This window comes from Hyperolius riggenbachi, chromosome 12, assembly GCF_040937935.1.
Source record: "Hyperolius riggenbachi isolate aHypRig1 chromosome 12, aHypRig1.pri, whole genome shotgun sequence".
Taxonomy (NCBI): Eukaryota; Metazoa; Chordata; class Amphibia; order Anura; family Hyperoliidae; genus Hyperolius; species Hyperolius riggenbachi.
Window position 1 is genome coordinate 167,330,531 of NC_090657.1, and position 19,032 is coordinate 167,349,562.

General features: G+C 43.6%; 1 protein-coding gene across 5 annotated transcripts in view; it reads left to right on the forward strand.

Moving 5' to 3' along the window:
* Positions 1-19,032, forward strand: part of LOC137542432 (cadherin-like protein 26) — a 604,516-nt gene that overhangs the window by 265,633 nt on the left and 319,851 nt on the right. For all 5 annotated transcript variants that reach the window (XM_068264331.1, XM_068264330.1, XM_068264332.1 and 2 more), the window contains one exon: positions 11,498-11,587. In XM_068264331.1, the coding sequence (XP_068120432.1) occupies positions 11,498-11,587 (90 nt within the window). The remainder of the gene's footprint in view (positions 1-11,497; positions 11,588-19,032) is intronic.

Consider the following 19,032-nt stretch of genomic DNA (forward strand, 5'->3'; position numbering starts at 1 on the left):
GTGCAAGTGGGGAGTGCTAGTGGGCCCCCAGGGGCTATGGACTGTGTGCTAGGAGCCAGCCCTAGTGATTCTCCAGTGCCTAGGCCTGGAGTGGGACATGTTGATCCGGAGAATGCAGAAACTGATGATGTCCTTTATGACGCACAGACTATCGAGGCGATTGATGCAAGAACTGTTGATGCTACTTGTGAAGTGCTGGGTAGCACTGGGTATAATGCAGCAGATAATGTTGATGTGGAATGTAATGTTCTAAATGTCAATAGGTGTAAGATGGATAATGCTGATGTCATATGTGTTGTGCTACATAATGCTGTGTGTCAGGTGGACACTCCGTCGGCTGCAGGAGTAACCAGCCAGGCTCGCTGGGCTGCAGCAGGTGGACTGTCCACTGAAGGGGCAGATGGCACCAGGCCAGATCCTCCCCCTTCAGATGGTTTCAAGACCAAAGGTGATGTGGTTTATGATATGTGTAAGGTGGGCGCCCCCTCAGCTGCAGTGGTAACCCGCAGCGCTAGCGAGTCTACAGCAGAGGGACTGTCCACTGAAGCGACAAATGTTGCTGGGTCAGCAACATCCACTTCGGAACCTGGCTCTGAGGGCCCAGGAGCCTCTCCGTCTGCAGCCTTCCTGGAATGTGTGACAGGCAGCACTGAGCTCTCTGGGGCTGTTCGATTTGACAGCAGCCTGGAAGAGCTCAGGGGGCTAGCCAGCAGGTCACCAGCTGGGAGGGGCGGGCTGAGAGGGTTCTGGGAAGTTGTTCCCTCGGAGCTGTCCAAAGTGGAGGAGGCAGACCGGCAGATAATCGTTCCCCAAAGGGACCGAGAGATAGCTCCTACCACTATAGAGAAAGTGCGTGTAGCGACTGTTGGAACCCTTCCCCAGCTGCAGCACTGTCTCCATGGTTGCGAATTCACGGTCGTCACTGACCCTCATTCCCCTGGTTGGTTACGTCAGGTTGTCAGGGGCAATGACACATTGCAGCAACCTGACCTAGCTTTCCAGTCCGGTAGCTTGGAGCTAAGGAGTTACCCCCCCAGGCCCGGCCATCAGTGTCGGCTTTGGCAGGACGATTCGTTAGAATCATCTGCTGGCGCCATCTGGAAGAGGGGGCGTGTCAGGAATATACTGGGGTGCTTATGATGTAAGGATAATATTTTCATTTTCCTGTCTGCTATGTACTTCAGATGCGTATGTATGGGTCATCATCTGGTTTTGGGGAAGCTGTACTTGTCTGTGTGACAGTGTGGAATACAATTACCCTCAGTTCCTCTGAGAGCAGGGAGCTAATTAGAAGCCCTATTGTCCCATTATACAAATCAGGACATAGTCAGGGAACTTCAAAGACCTACATTTGCATCTAAAGAGGACTTCAGTGAATAATGCTTGGGTAATCAGACAATGGCAGAAGTGAAGTGTTGAAGTCCTTGACACTTGAAACATTTACACTTCTGTTGAGGAAGTGAAGAACTGTAGGCTAAGTCAGGAAGAGTAGCTGCACCAAAAGTTGACATGTGTGTTAAACACTATTTCATTGTGAGGAAATTGAATTATTGCTGGAGGTGCAAACTATACCCTGTAAATTACATCTATTAGAAGTCTTTTCATGTATGTGGGCTATTGTACATTTTTCACAGGTGGATGTTAGATCTCTGGAGATCCAATTATGACTGAGGATGTAATTAAATCTAGCTCCCCCCCCCCCCCCCCGTCCACACAGGCTTACAGCCTCGAGGCGAATATTTCATTATAAAAACCAGGAGACAGCTACCTCAAATCAGTTCTCTTCTGACGGTAGCGGCAGCTGGTCTCCCGGCCCAAGCTAAGGGGCTCCTGGTCAAAGCCAGAACTGTGTCCGTCCACAAAAGTCCAAGATTCTTCTATCTGGATCCCTGTATTTGGTAAGCAAATCGCTTTTGTGTATCTTTTTAACTCTTAATTTTGTAACTTTTTTTACTTTGTTTTTTGTAATCTTTTGTATATATTCTGTTCTGCATTGTTCCATGTTTTTCTGGAATATTAAATTATTATTTAATAAGCTTGACTTCTGCCGTACTAAACTAACACTCACAGCCTAGAGGAGACTGCAGTGTAGCTGTGTATAAGTACGTGCCTAATTGTATGTTTGAGCAACACTACCATATGAAATTGTAATTGCATTGTGTGTATGGGGCACTTCTGCGCTCGACAGCCGAGTGGGAAGTCTAACAGTATCGTTCGGAATGACTGTTAGTGGTTTTGCTGCACGACAGCGTAACTTGCATTACAAATCATTGTCTGATTGTGCTGTGTTACTGTACAACTGTACTGTGTGTGTGGGTGCGTGGCGTTCTCGTATTCGGCCTAAGCGCAAAGCTGACCCAAATACGAAAACGCAGATTGCGTGTTTAGCCCTCGACAGCTGAGGGGATGTGTCTAGCAATGCTAGTGGTGGCAGTGGGAAGTGTTTGAGGGGTTCCAGCCTTGTTTGTAGCTTAAATAAGGCTGTTCCCTGCTTAATCTGGTCAAACCCGCAGTCGGGAACCGTATACGCAGGCATGCCGCGGGCCGGTTCCTGACATGCATTGCTTCAGCAAAGTGCTGGTGAAAGCAGGAGGGACAGGATTTAGTATTTCTGAATATCTCCAGTGTTGAATAGATATCTTCACCCCACTAAATGATCTTTTGAAGCAGTCATTTGCATAGCATCTTTCTTTACTTCAAAGTCATTGAAAACTATTCTGACAAACGTAGCTAATTGTAAATGATCTGTCATATCAACCCATTCATCAAGCCAAAGAGAAAAATAGCTGCAGTCTTTACCTGTGAAATGATGTAATCTGCCAGGACTTCAACTCCTCTGCTTAGGCTGAATTCACAGTTTGCAAAAAAAAAAAAAAAAAAAAAGTGTTGTAGCAGCAGAACCTGAATTTCCAATGCATAACATCCGTTGCGCACCTAAACGACCAAGGTGTTTTGTTTTTTAACATGCAAAAAAAAAAATAATGATTTGATAAATGGGCCCCTTGGTTTAAATGGAGGGTCAGATGTAATGAACGCGTATATCAAAAAAGGGCGCCTGAAAAAAGGGCGCGGGGTGTAGCCGAAATTGTAAGTTTGAATGCAAAACCGTATTTTTCGTTAAAGAGGTTATAAACGATAATTTAGTGCTAAATAGGTTAAATAAACGGAAATGAAATGGCAAAATACCGTCTATAACAGTAAACGAATTCTGAAATGAAACGTCAAATAGCGTCTATAGCAAAAACGATATTTACACTTGTATTAAGCATAGTACTAGAATGGTAGGTTTTACAGGTATTTTACTACAATTATACCTAACTTTAGGGTCACAGATATCTCTCCTTATCCCTATCCCTCACACCTAGACCCCCCTTTGTGTAAATACACATAATGTAATAAATTGTATATATTACATATATTGTACTATAACTATACCTAACCTTACTCTCATACAGAGCCCTCCCTGTACCTATCCCTAACCCCTGGACCCTCCTGGTGGTGCCTAAACCTAAGACTCCCCTGGTGGTGCCTAAACCTAAGACCCCCCTGGTGGTGCCTAAACCTAACCACCCCCCTGGTGGTGTATATTGCACTGTATGTATACCTAACCCTCCCTGTACCTATCCCTAACCCCTAGACCCCCCTGGTGGTGCCTAAACCTAAGACCCCCCTGGTGGTGCCTAAACCTAAGACTCCCCTGGTGGTGCCTAAACCTAAGACCCCCTGGTGGTGCCTAAACCTAAGACCCCCCTGGTGGTGCCTAAACCTAAGACCCCCTGGTGGTGCCTAAACCTAAGACCCCCCTGGTGGTGCCTAAACCTAAGACTCCCCTGGTGGTGCCTAAACCTAAGACCCCCCTTCTGGTGCCTAAACCTAAGACCCCCCTGGTGGTGCCTAAAACTAACCACCCCCTTGGTCCTAACCCTCCCTGTACCTATCCCTAACCCCTAGACCCCCTAGTAATGCCTAAACCTAACCATCCCCACTGCACAAAACACACTAAACACATATAAACAATAATATATTTAATCCTTAAAATACTTCACTCCAAATAACATGAATAAAATAATTTATATATTTGTAATAGAATAACTAGCCTTAAAATCACGTAGAAATCTTAAAATAACAGTAATTTGTAATAGAATTACTAGCCTTAAAATCACGTAGAAATCTTAAAATAACAGTAATATTCAAAGCGATATTTTAGTAACTATAATCAACGCATTAGAAGTGTAAAAACAAAGTTAATACCATAAGCGATGTATTTCTAATACAATCAGGTTTAGAAACGTTATTTAAGCATTATAAATATTAAAACGAATTTTAAATGATAAAAGAAGTGTAAACGAAATTTTAGTTGTTATAGTTTTATAAGCGCAATTTTAAAACGAAAAAACTAGTTAAAACCCATATAAGCGAAATTTACAAACGAAAAAATAAGTATAATACAAAGTCTAAACGAACTTGTAAACGATATTTGTTATAAACTTTATCCTGTAAACGAAAACCTTTGTTAACACGATCCCTGTAACCGCTATTTCTCGTGCGCCCTTTTTTCCTGTCGGGCGCCGTATAGCCGATATTTTGCATTGCAGTCTATGGCGGCGCCCTTTTTGTCCACTATCCCTGTGCGCCCTTTTTTACTAGTTCCGTAATGAACAGAAAAGCATGGGAAAGATTTGCACAGTGTAAATGTTGTCTAGCTAATCAAAGAGGTTTAACCACTTGACCACTCGTATTGTTAACATGACTTCCAGGATGACGCAGATCGTCGGGGATGCAGTGAAAACATCACTTCCATTGCACTGCATTGCGGAAGTATGAAAGTGTCCATAGACTTTCATTTCCCGGCATTTGATGCAGTAAAAATACCACACTGCCCCAGTGTGAAAGGGCCCTCGGGTTCCCTTTAAGGTAATTAATGGCAGATACAGCTTTTTTTTTCCCTGGGATGTTATCAAAAAGCAAAATCTTCTAAAAGGTTTTCAATCATGAACCCGTCCTAAAATGGTGGTTTCCGTCTTTGCTGTTGGCAGAGACATGCGTTTAGAGGCCATAGTTGTGGCTATACATCTCTCTGCAGGCCTAGTTAACATTCTTTGTTAAGCAAAGTCTTACATTTACTTTCATTTTTAACTCAAACTTAAAGGGGTTCTGTGGAGTGTTGAAAAAACAAAAATTGACACTTAACTGGGGCTTCTATCAGCCCCGTGTAGCTGTCATGTCCCACGCCGTCCTCCTCCGAACACCCGTTCCCCACCGCCGGCACCAATTATTAGTCTAACAAGACAAATAGTGCGCGCTTTCGCTCGCGGCTTTGGGAGCTTACTGCGCAGGCACAGTACAAGGTTTTCTCGCACAGCACCTGCACAGTAAGCTCCCGGAGACACGATCGGGAGCGAGCATGTGCCGGCCACGGCCACGCAGCCGCAGAGGACTGGGACCGGCGGCGAGGAATGGATGATCGTAGGAGGACAGCGCGGGACATGACAGCTACAGGGGGCCGATAGAAGCCCCAGGTAAGTGTCACTTTTTTTTTTCCAACACTCCACAGAACCCCTTAAAGTGCAGAGTTGTCATTAGCTTTATGATAAAGTACTCTCAAGTATCTCTCAACATTTCCTTTCTTGACTAAAGTGATGTCATTGCACAACACACACTTCCTAGTCCCTCCAGCAAAAGAAAACAAAAAGTACATTCACTTGAAATCATTCACTTTAAATCTATATTGCATTAGGTTTAGTATAACTTGCCAAAACACTGGCACTGTAGGCTGACTTGCTGAGCTAGACTCAGCCCTGGCTAGGTGGCACGGGGCAGGGCTTGGCCCGGCTTCACGGGGTAGGATTTGGCCCAGCTGGCTAGGTTTGGGTGAACTGAAGGGACGAGGCTCAGTCTGGCTGGAAGGGCTATGTCTGGCCTGAACAGTACACATTTCCACCTACAAATAGCCATTTTCTTCACCATGTACTAAAAGCACCCTCCAGGGTTAAATTGCTTATTAGAATGACAAATAATGGTTCTTTGTATTACTTGTCACATCTACACATGCAGGGGGTATAAATCATCTCCAGGTATTACTTATGGTAGCACGTCAAATAATGATACTGACCTATTACACTGACACCAGTTATCATGCCACTTTGTGCAGGATGCTGCCTCCGACTTTGCCTCATAGCAGGGCCACTTTTGTGCTGAAATAATATCACTTCAACCTTCACTGTTAAAATTGTGCTCTGCCTTACCTCTTCCACTTTCAGAGTACCTACTTCTCCTTCGATGTAGCTGTGTCAGATTTGCCATTTACGGATGCGCCATTTGCACAAAAGTATGCTCACTAAAACTTGCTCCAGAAGTCCCCTTACATTGAGTTTTGCATAAAAAAAAATGTGTCTGTAGAAGGTTTCAGGAAAGTGTTTACCCTTTCAACTAGGCCCAAAGTTTCTACAACTAGGAGTTGTAGAAATTCCCTCACAGGAAGAAGCCATAAACCCATTACTTCTAGCAGGCCTGTTTTTTTTTTCACTAATGGCCCATACACATGGGCTACAACTGTCGCCGCAACCACATGGCACGCGCGTGTTGCGGCGACAGGTCGCCCGTGTGTATGACGTGCGCGCCCGAACTGTCGCTACTTAGAGCTGTCGCCAGGCGATTGACTTGGTCAATCGCCGGTAACAGCTGTCGCCGCAACTGTCGCTAGTCCGCCGTGTGTGTGCGGACTAGCGACAGCAACACACACACAGTGAGTGGCGCTTCCGGCGGGGGGAGGGACCTTCGGCAACAGCCTCTGCAGAATCTGTGTCCCTCTGTGCGCCGTGTGTACGGCTGTTGCACAGAGGGACCTGGCGACGAGCGATTTGCGGCCAATTTCGATTTCAATCAATCTGACATGCTGGAAAATCTAGGTCGATCTGATGAGATTGCTTATCAATTTGCATTGGACCTATTGGAAATCTGATGGCAAAAAAATGCAATCAGATCGATTTTCAATAGATTTCATACTGAAATCTATTGGAAATCTGTTCCTAGTAAAAAATGTTCCTAAACACATCAGATAGATCAGAAAATCTATCTGATGATCTATCTGCTTCTAATCTAACGAGTGTATGACCACCTGCATGCCCTGTCAAGGGGGATAGGGTATTAAATGTCACTCTTAATCCATGCTATAATAAATAATATACATTTATATTATATTTCCATACTTTAAATAATGCCAGTCATATGAAAATTAGCGAGATGGTCGTTGGGCACAACATGAAGGAGTCCAAGCAATAATCGTCTGACTACCACATTCTGTCACAAAGATATAGTTGGCATGCTTCTTGCTGTTGAATTCCTGCTGGTGGCAACATTGTGGACTTTACATGGACTTCCGCTATTATTATTACTATTATTATTGATTTATAAATAGAGATGTTGCGAAACTCCGATTTTCGGTTCGTGAACTCTGTTCGCAAACTTTCGCGGAAGGTTCGGTTCACGCAAACTTTCGCGAGCCACAATAGACTTCAATGGGGAGGCGAACTTAAAAATTTTGATAAATTTCTGCTGACTAGAAAAATGATAGAAACGATGTTTCAAGGGGTCTAATACCTGGAGGAAGACATGGTTGAGTAAAATACACATCAAAAGTCCCAGAAAAAAATCTGGATTTACTACAAAGCAGCCTACACTACTTTACAACATCAGGAAGTGTAACCCCTCTCTCCCTCCTCCCAGAGGGAGGAGGGTCTTGTCTTCCAGGGAATTGTAGTATTTCAAAAGCCAGCTTACATACCTTGGCCGGGAATTGAACCTAGGTCTGAGTGCATGGTAGGTAGCTCTCTTCACCACTATACCACCACCAACACTACATGCTGAAGCCAGCCTAGCATGTACTATTATTATATATCCAAGAGAAAAATTAGCTTGATTAAGGATTTGTAGTATGTCAAAAGCCAACTCACCCAGGAATAGAACCCAGGCCTACCGCTCTGTAGGCTGCTATCCTAACCATTATACCACCAACACAACACACTACAATGCTACATGCTGAAGGTAGCCTAGCATGTACCATTGTGATATACCCAAGAGAAAAATGAGCTCTCTCTCTCTCTCTCTAGGACTTGATGCCATTGAAGTGAATTTTCAGCTTAAAACCATCAACGGATACCAGCAGAATTTCACAGGCAATTTCGGAATTCCGCCGGATTGAAAAAGCAATTCCGTTCCGACCAAATGGATTGGAATGACCAATTTCCGCCCAAAATTGCGGAAAATACAATTCCGCGGAAAGCGGTGACCATCCCTACTAGAGAGAGAGAGAGATGAATCTACATGGCTATCTGGGGTTCTCTTCAGACAACTGTTGAACACAAAAGGCAAGGCCATGCCTCGGTGGGCTTGAACCACCAACCTTTCAGTTAACAGCCAAACAAGCTAACCAATTGTGCCATAAAGACTGTGTACCACAAAGACTGTGCATGCAGTTGCTGTTGAATGATTTTATGGGGATGTGTGTCTTTTGGAGGGAGGAAGTAAGTCTGCTCCAAGAAGTTTCAGCATGTAGTGTTAGTGGTATAATGGTTAGGATAGCAGCCTACAGAGCGGTAGGCCTGGGTTCTGTTTCTGGCCAATGTGAGTTAGCGTTTGACATACTACAAATCCTTAAGCAATTTTCTCTTGGATATATCATATTGTTACATGCTAGGCTGGCTTCAGCATGTAGCATTGTAGTGTGTTGTGTTGGTGGTATAATGGTTAGGATAGGAGCCTACAGAGCGGTAGGCCTGGGTTCTAGTCCTGGCCAAAGTGAGTTAGTTTTTGACATACTACAAATCCTTAAGCAATTTTCTCTTGGATATATCATAATGGTACATGCTAGGCTGACTTCAGCATGTAGTGTTGGTGGTGGTATAGTCGTGAAGTGAGCTACCTACCACGCACTCAGACCTGGGTTCAATTCCCAACCAAGGTATGTAAGCTGTCTTTTGAAATATTACAATTCCCTGGAATTCATGACGAATAACAATCAGCTAGGAACAAGCCTACAAGAGCCTAACTAAACTCTCCCTAGCAGAGTCTGTCAGCAGCAGCTGTCCCTTAACTAATTACTGTAGGCAGACGAGTGAGTAAAACAACAGGAGAACCTTGCCTTTTATAAGGGGGGTGGGGCTCCAGGAGTGAGTGTAGTCTGATTGGTGACAATGTGCCTGCTGACTGTGATGTAGAGGGTCAAGGTTCTGTTCAATGGAGCATTATGGGGGCGAATCTAAATTTCGCAAAAGTTTGCCTTCGCCGGTGAATGCGAACCACCTAAAGTTCGCCTGGAACCGCTCACCAGCGAACCGTTCGGGCCATCTCTATTTATAAAGCGCCAACATATTCTGTGGTGCTGTACAAAGTAAGAAACAAACATGGGGTACATAATCCGCTATTCACCAGCAGATGTCTCACCTCATATTGGGAACTCTGCAGTTCTTTAGCTTACCTGCAAATGGAATTCTTAACATTCTGAACAGTCACCTGACCATTGTGAAGTATTTAAGGCTGCTTCTGGCATAAGTAAATTGGTAGATCATTTTATGCTAGTAGGCCTTGTGTTCTGGTCACCTACCCTTGTACCTTATTTCTTATTCCTAGCTCATTACCTCCTGTAATTTGCTTTGACCTCCTCGTTAAGATTTCATGCTTTGTCTGACTATTGTCTTGCTCATTGTCTGTATAATTCTAGAAATACTGATTATTAATCTTGGCCTGTCTGACAATTTCCCTGTGTGCTGATTTTGTTTATACGTTCTGTAGATATATATTGCATAATCATTGATCTTGCATATTTGCCAGTATGTATATATTATGTGATCCGTGTTCCTGTGTGTTGCTTTTATATATATTGAGTGATCCATGTTCTTGCATATTTGTGGTTGTAAATATTAGTTAAGTTAGTTAATCAAGGTTTTTAGTCGGTACTCCGTGTTTCTGATGGTACAATTGTATGCATATCGTTATGTGTGTGTAGAAATGTAATTTGCTCTCTTGTGCAATAAACACATTTTCACCTTCAAATCCAGCCTGTGCAGACCTCAGTATTTTCTTGCAAGTGATCTCCTGTTCCTGCCTTGTCTTGATAACGATCTGCATGTGCAGATCCTTACACTGGTTTTCTCTGAAATACAATATAATAATTGACGCATGTTTGAAATCTATGAGCACCAGAGAACATGAGGAATACACAGTTATCATCATCTGCACGGTCTGATGAACTGCTGCAGAGATACTATATTTTCAGATATTCCATAAATCTTTCTTCTCTAATGAGAGGGGCAGAACGGGGGCAGATGACAGAATCTGCCCATCTCTCATTACCCTCTCCACCCCCAGCAGAGAGAGGGTTTACAGTATGGACACACAGGCTTTCAGAGTCCTTTAATGCTGATCCATTTCATCACAGATCCTTCTGCATGTCCATCTGGACCTAGGCATTACTTTGGACTATGAACCACAGAACTTTCTATTTGGATTTACAATTCCCAGAGGACATAGACATTATTATTATTATTATTATTTATTGTATTTATAAAGCGCCAACATATTACGCAGCGCTGACATTGCATAGACTGCTCAGACTTTATATATAGATATTCTTTCCACTAATTATTCCCATTATTTTGCTATATCAGTCTGTTCAGTGCAACTGTCCATACATTTTTTTTGCCATTTTTATGTAATCTTTTATGAATTTATTTTATTATCAAATAAACGATTCAAAATGGGTTGTCTAAAGGTCAGTTTTAAGGTGCCCATACATCGTACAATTTTTCATTTTTTCTCGATTAGATAATTTAGTTTGATTATTCCGTTAGATCGACTATAAAGATTTTTCCAACGTCTGATAGGGTTTTTATAGAAAAATTTTATAATTGTTCATTTTTCTTGATATAAAAAATAAAAACAAAGATTATTTTCAACTTTCATTCAATTCGAGTTTTTGGTCGAAAAAACTGGAAATTGAACGTTTTTATTTTACCGTGTATGGGTACCATAAGTGCTTGTTCGGAATATCCTCTGCAAAGAATGTTGCCTTTCAGAGAGAATGTTACCATAACTGTTTATATTGATATTGTTACATTTTGCTATCTCTAGAAAGGTTGTTGAAATAGCACATAGATACAGTAACCGTGGTCCACAAAGACCAATAAACAATATCAGGAGTACAATTCACCTTGCTATTAACCTGCTGTTAGTTGCTTGTGTGCTGGCCATAGAAGACAGTAGTATGCTGTACATAATGTCAGCCAAAGCGTTCATGAACAATCATTTCAGCAATTAAATGTCAGTCTACGGCAACATCATTCATCAGTGATCTGGAGAGAGTGAGAGCTCCGGAGAGAGAAAGAGAGAGTTCTAGAGCGGCAGAGTACTAACGAAAGAGGGAGACTTTGCATACAGTGTGTGGTGTTATATGGGTGTGAGTTCTCATATATAGTCAGTCACTCTTTCTTTCCTTTTATAGGGTCACTCACGGCACAAGAGAGATTTGGTTATTGCTACTTTTATTCTTCAAGAGGAGCTACCTGGCCCTTATCCAAAGCTGATTGGCACGGTAAGAGATCACACACACACGTGTGTTTTTGGTTTATAAAAAGCCACTTCCATAAAAAATAGAAAAGTTTATGTGTCAAAGTATTACTGAGATAGTGAACAAGGTGAACATTATATACCCCAAAGAGGTCAATTGTCATTCACAGAAAGGCAGCCAGATCAATAAATCTGCCAGGATTGATTCATCGACACCAAGTTAAATAATCATGTTCAATGCCAAGCCGCTGCAGCTAAAGCAAATAAAATGTTGGAATGCATTAAAAGGGAAATAAAAACTTGAGATGCCAGCATGATATTGCCCCTTTTCAACTCTCTAGTAAGGCCACATCTGGAATATGGAATTAATTTCTGGGCACCACATTACAGGAAAGATATTGCAGTTTTAGAGCAGGTGCAGAGACAAACAACAAAATAGATATTAAGGATGGAAGGTCTCACTTACCAAGAAAGATTAGATAATCTGGGTTTATTTAGTCTGGAGAAAAGGCGCCTTAGAGGAGGTCTAATTAACATGTACAAATACATCATAAGGCAAGAGAAAAGCTTGGCGGATTAGCTTTTTGTCACTAGGTTTTTACAAAGGACTAGGGGACATGATCTGTGCATGGAGGAAAAATGTTATAGCCATTTATTTAGGAAAGAGTTCTTTACAGTAAGAGTGATTAAAATGTGGAATGCATTGCCACAGGAAGTAGTTATGGCAAATTCTATATCTGCGTTTTAACCACTTATGGACAGCGGGCTTAAACCCCTCTAGTGACCAGGCCATTTTTTACAAAATAGGCCACTGCAGCTTTAAAGCCTTGCTGCAGGGCCATACAACTGTGCACACAAGTGATCTCCCCCCTTTTCTGCCCACCAACAGAGCTTTCTGTTGGTGGGCTATGATCGCTCCCGGGATGTTTTTTTATATATATAAATATTTTTTCTATTTATTTTTAAATAAATAACACATTTTTTTTTATTTATTTAATAACCCTCCCTCCCACCCTCCTGTCGCCAGCCTATGACAGCGATCTGCTGTCATAGGCTTCAGCCAATGAGAGCGGATTGCTCTCCTGCGTCCCAGGGGGATCGCAGCGCTGTACAGAATAAATAGATGGCGGTTTCAACGTCTAACAGTCTCCTATCAGCGATCGCCGCTGGGAGACTGATGAAGGAGCAGAGCTCTGTCATCCAAGCGGGGATGCGTCCGCAGCGGCGTGTGCGATCTCCTGCAAATCCCCACCTCAGGACTTTTACGGCAATTGGCATTAGGTGGTTCTGGGGCTTCTGCCGCGGTCGCACCCATCTGCGTGACTCGGTCGGCTAGAGGTTAAAAGATACCCAAGGTGACATGTGACATGATGAGATAGACATGTGTATGTACAGTGCCTAGCACACAAATAACTATGCTGTGTTCCTTTTTTTCTTTCTCTGCCTGAAAGAGTTAAATATCAGATATGTAAGTGGCTGACTCAGTCCTGACTCAGACAGGTAGTGACTAGTGTGACCCTCACTGATAAGAAATTCCCCTTTTTATCACTTTCTTACTCTCAGAAGCCATTTTCTGCTAGAAAAGTGTTTTATAGTTGGAATTTCTTATCAGTGGGGGTCACACTGTCAGCCACTTACATACCTGATATTTAACTCTTTCAGTCAGAGAAAGAAAAAAAGGAACACAGCATAGTTATTTGTGTGCTAGGCACTATACATACACATGTCTATCTCATCATGTCACATGTCACTTCGGGTATCCTTTAACCACTTAAGGACTGCAGTCATAAAACCACTTAAGGACCAGACACTTTTTTCCCATCCAGACCACTGTAGCTTTAACGGTTTATTGCTCTGTCATACATCCTACTATCTAAATGAATTTTACCTCCTTTTCTTGTCACTAATACAGCTTTCTTTTGGTGCTATTTGATTGCTGCTGTGATTATTAGGTTTTTTTATATTTATCAAAAAATATGAATTTTGTCAAAAAAAAAAAAAAAATTTTAACGTTCTGTGCTGACATTTTTCAAATAAAGTAAAATTTCTATATACATTTTGTCCAAAATTATTGTGCTACATGTCTTTGATAAAAAAAAAAATCCAATAAGTGTATATTTATTGGTTTGGGTAAAAGTTATAGCGTTTACAAACTATGGTGCAAAAAAGTGAATTTTCCCATTTTGAAACATCTCTGACTTTTCTGAGCACCTGTCATGTTTCATGAGGTGCTAGAATTCCAGGATAGTATAAATACCCCCAAATTACCCCATTTTGGAAAGAAGACATCCCAAAGTATTCACTAAGAGGCATGGTGAGTTCATAGAAGATTTTATTTTTTGTCACAAGTTAGCGGAAAATGACACTTTGTGACAAAAAAAAAGATTTAAAAAAAGTTTTCATTTCTGCTAACTTGTGACAAAAAAATGAAATCTGCCACGGACTCACCATGCCCCTCTCTGAATAATTTGGGGTGCCTACTTTCCAAAATGGGGTCATTTGTGTGTTTACTGTCCTGGCATTTTGGGGAGTGCTAAATTGTAAGCACCCCTGTAAAGCCTAAAGGTGCTCATAGGACTTTGGGCCCCTTAGCGCACCTAGGTTGCAAAAAAGTGTCACACATGTGGTATCGACGTACTCAGGAGAAATAGTATAATGTGTTTTGGGGTGTATTTTTACAAATACTGGGTGGGAGAAATATCTCTGTAAATGAGGTTTTTTTTATACACAATTGTCCATTTGCAGAGATATTTCTCCCACCCAGCATGGGTATGTGTAAAAATACATTATACTACTTCTCCTGAGTACGGCGATACCACGTGTGACACTTTTTTGCAGCCTATGTGCGCTAAGGGGCCCAACGTCCTATGAGTACCTTTAGGATTTCACAGGTCATTTTGAGGCGTTTGGTTTCCAGACTACTCCTTACGATTTAGGGCCCCTAAAATGCCAGGGAACACAGTTTAGGAACCCCATTTTAGAAAGAAGACACCCCAAAGTATTCCATTAGGAGTATGGTAAGTTCATAGAAGATTTTATTTTTTTGTCACAAGTTAGCGGAAATTGATTTTTATTGTTTTTTTTTCACAAAGTGTCATTTTCCACAAACTTGTGACAAAAAATAAAATCTTCTATGAACTCATCATACACCTAATGGAATACCTTGGGGTGTCTTCTTTCCAAAATGGGGTCACTTGTGGGGTTCCTATACTGCCCTGGCATTTTAGGGGCCCTAAACCATGAGGATTAGTCTGGAAACCAAATGCCTTAAAATGACTGTTCAGGGGTATAAGCATCTGCAAATTTTGATGACAAGTGGTCTATGAGGGGCTGAATTTTGTGGAACCGGTCATAAGCAGGGTGGCCTCTTAGATGACAGGTTGTATTGGCACTGAAGTGCAGGAAGCACAGGATGTTCTCAAATCGTGACCTGGACATAGCAGCAGAGAACATGGACATGTGATGTATTAGGTGCGTAGACCAATAAGACCGCAATACTTTCTTTTTAACTAGACCCATGTTAAGGAGAAGGCCCAAAAAATGTTACGTTCGGAAATTTGGAGTGGTTTCCACCAAAAAGGCTGGGCATGGTAGCTTATTGGATTGGCGGTTGCGTATTGTGTGGCATAACAATTGGTCTCAGCCACAATTAAGTCGTAGAGACCAGCAGTGATCAGAAAAAAAAATTCTGTCAAAGCGGTGGGGCGGGTGAGGGTTTGGTCGGGTGATCAGGAGGCCGCAGGGGGCAGATTAGGGCCTGATCTGATGGATAGGAGTGCTAGGGTGTGACAGGTGGTGACAGGAGGTGATTGATGGGTGTCTCAGGGGGTGATTAGAGGGGAGAATAGATGCAATCAATGCACTGGGGAGGTGATCGGAAGGGGGTCTGAGGGGGATCTGAGGGTTTGGCCAAGTGATCAGGAGCCCATACGGGGCAAATTAGGGCCTGATCTGATGGGTAGGTGTGCTAGGGGGTGACAGATGGTGACAGGAGTTGATTGATGGGTGTCTCAGGGTGTGATTAGAGGGGGGAATAGATGCAAGCAATGCACTGTGGAGGTGATCAGGTGGGGTCTAAAGGCGATCTGAGGGTGTGGGCGGGTGTTTGGGTGCCGGCAAGGGGCAGATTAGGGTCTGATCTGATGGGTAGCAGTGACAGGTGGTGACGGGGTGATTGATGGGTGATCAGTGGGTGATTAGAGGGGAGAACAGATGTAAACAATGCACTTGGGAGGTGATCTAAGGGCGGGTCTGCGGGCGATCTGAGGGTGTGGGCGGGTGATCAGGTGCCCATAAGGGGCAGGTTAGGGTCTGATCTGATGGGTGGCAGTGACAGGTGGTGACAGGGGATGATTGATGGGTGATTGACAGGTGATCTCTGGGTGATTACAGGGGACAATAGATGTATACAGTACACAGAGGGGGGGGTCAGTTTAGGATGTAATCTAAAATATAACGTTGACAGATAGTGACATGGAGTGATTGATGGGTGATTAGGGGGTGATTGGCTGCAAACAGGGGTCTGAGGGGGTAATCAGGGGGGGTTGGAGGGGTGCTGTGGGCGATCAGGGGGCGGGGGGGCAGGATCAGTGTGCTTGTGGAATTATTACAAGGGCTGCCTCCTGCCCTGTTGGTCCCTCGATCACTGGGACCACCAGGGCAGGAGGCAGCCTGTATAATACACTTTGTTAGCGTAACAAAGTGTATTATACACTTTGTATGTGGCAGATCGGGGGTTAACAACCCGTCGGCGCTGCTAATTGGCCAGCGGGTTGACATCACGGGTGGACGGAGCCTAATGCCGACGGATGTGCACGCGATCTGCACGCGATCTCCGGCTATTCAGTCTCCCAGGATCTGCTGCCGATCGGCGTTACGCGGTCCTGGGGGTGCCACTTTGCCGCCGCCCATAGGTAGTGGGCGGTCGGCAAGTGGTTAAAGGGGCTAAGATGCTTTCCTTGCGTTGAAAGACATCCATGGCTATAATTACTAGGCAATGCCCAGTGGTGTTGATCCAGGGGTTTTATCTGATTGCCATCTGGAGTTGGAAATAATTTTTTTCCCTTTTGGGGCGAATTGGACAATCCTTATAAGGGTTTTCACCTTCCTCTGGATCAACAGGGATATGTGAGGGTGCAGGCTGATGTACTATATTTTCTGCTTGAACACGATGGACATGTGTCTTTTTTTAACCCAAATAACTATGTAACTATGGATTATATATGTTTATCACTACTGTCCCCATCACTCCTTTAACATGTAAAAAAGGCACTTGGAATAAAGGGTGCAAAAGACTGCTACTAGTGGAATATCGGTATAATTACCAATATTCTACTACAAAATTGCCATAGTAAAATATCTGTATTCTTTACTGATATTTTGCTTTGACCAAATCTAACCCTACTCTCAAACAGAACCCTCCTTCTACTGATGCCTAACCCTTAATGCACCCTCTACTAATGCCTAACCCTTAACTGCCCCCTCCCCCCGACCCACCCCTAGAGGTGCCTAACCCTTAATTCCCCTTCACCCCCATAGCGCCTAACCTTAACCCTGCCGCATAATCCCGATTAGCTGCATTTTGGCTCCGCTCCTGCTATAGCTTTCATAGCTTCAATTTTATTGGTAGCCTCAGGCGCCCAAATGTCAAATAACTGATCCAATATTCGAATCGACAGGTTTGATAGAATGATTGTTCGTCCTCAATCGTCACCATCAGAATGATTCACACAGTCAATTTAGGGAATTAACAAGGTTTATTTTCTGACAATCTGATTGCATTTGTTTAAATACCGTTAGTGGGCACCTTAAACAGGGCCGGCGTTACCATAGAGGCAAAGGGGGCAATTGCCCCAGGGATCTAGAGCTTGTAGGGGCCCCCAAGGTGTATCCTCCCTTAATTGTTCCTCCCAGGGGCCTCTGCAGAGTCTTTGGAAGAGTAGTGTCTCACCTGTGCTGATGAGTAGATGAGATGCCGCATTGCCAAAGGGCCCAGGAGGGAAATTTGGCTGCTACAATGGGTCCCTATTGGTGCTTTTTGGTCGGGGGGGGGGGGGGGTGTCTGTTGGAGGGCCCCCGGGTTAATTTTGCCCTGGGGCCCCACTGGTACTAGAACCAGCCCTGACCTTAAAGGGAACCTGCACCGAGTAAATTGGTTTAAAATAAACACATGGTGTAGGAATCCATTGTTGTTATCACAATTACTATCTAATGTATTGCCACGGAGATATGACATTTCCAGATATTGCATATCTCTTTCTTACTCCAATGAGAGGGGACGAACTGGATCAGAGGGCCAAGTTTGCCCATCTCTCATTACATACTCCTTCCCAAGAGAGAGGTTGTTAAAAAGTCTGAACACTCAGATCCATCTGCTAGCAGGGCTGGATTTAGGCGAAGGCCACCTAGGTCACGGCCTAGGGCACCACAGGAGCAAGGACACCAAAGCAGCAGTCTAAAGTGGTGCAGCATTTGCAAGCTTGCAAATGCTGTAATGCAGGGAGATCAGGAGAGTGCCTGACAGTGGCTTTGGAGACTGAAAGGAAGAGGAAGCTTCTGCACTGGAGACGAGTGGAGAAATGAGTGACACTGATGGCTGCTACCTATACTGAAGGCGAGCTGGCTACCTATACTAAAGGGGGAGGGGGGTTTGAAAATGGAGGGATTAGGGGGGTCATCTGGCTACCTATACTTGGAGGGAAAGGGGGAGGAGCCATCTGGCTACCTATACTTGGAGGGAAAGGGGGTAGGGGTCATCTGGTTACCTATACTTTAGGGAAGGGGGGAGGGGTCATCTGGCTACCTATACTGGGATGGGGTCATCAGGCTAGCTATACTAGAGAGAAGGGGGAGGGTCATCTGGTTTATATTGGAGGGAAGGGGAGGGGTCATCTTGCGATCTATACTGGAAGGAGGGGGGAGGGGTCATCTCGCTACCCATACTGAAGGGGGGCGGCTGGTGACATTGGCCTTGGACGGTAAAGAGTACAAATCCGGCCCTGTCTGCTAGCCCATTTGGACCAAGGCTTATCTATGGCCTTTTTACAAATAACTTTCTACCAACATTCTTGGATTTATCATTGCAAAAGACACAGTAATTCCATAAACTGCTCAGACTTTATTCAGTTTTCATTTCTACATTAATTCACAATATTTTGCTATATCAAATCTCATTATTTTGTTAGATGTTTTTGACAACTTTCTGTAATAACTTTTTGCATTATTTCATTATGAAATAAATGGATAATCCATTTTAGTCTAAGGGCTCGTTCCCACTATTGCGAATCTGCATGCGTCCAACGCATGCAGATTCGCACATGTAATGCAAGTGGATGGGCCTGTTTCCACTGTAGCGTTGTTGAGGTGCGTTTTTTTCAGCGGTAAAAAAACGCACAAAAGAGCCAACGAATTCGCCTGCGAGTGGAATGCATGCGAATCGCCGCTAATGTATTTAATAGTAAAAACGCATGC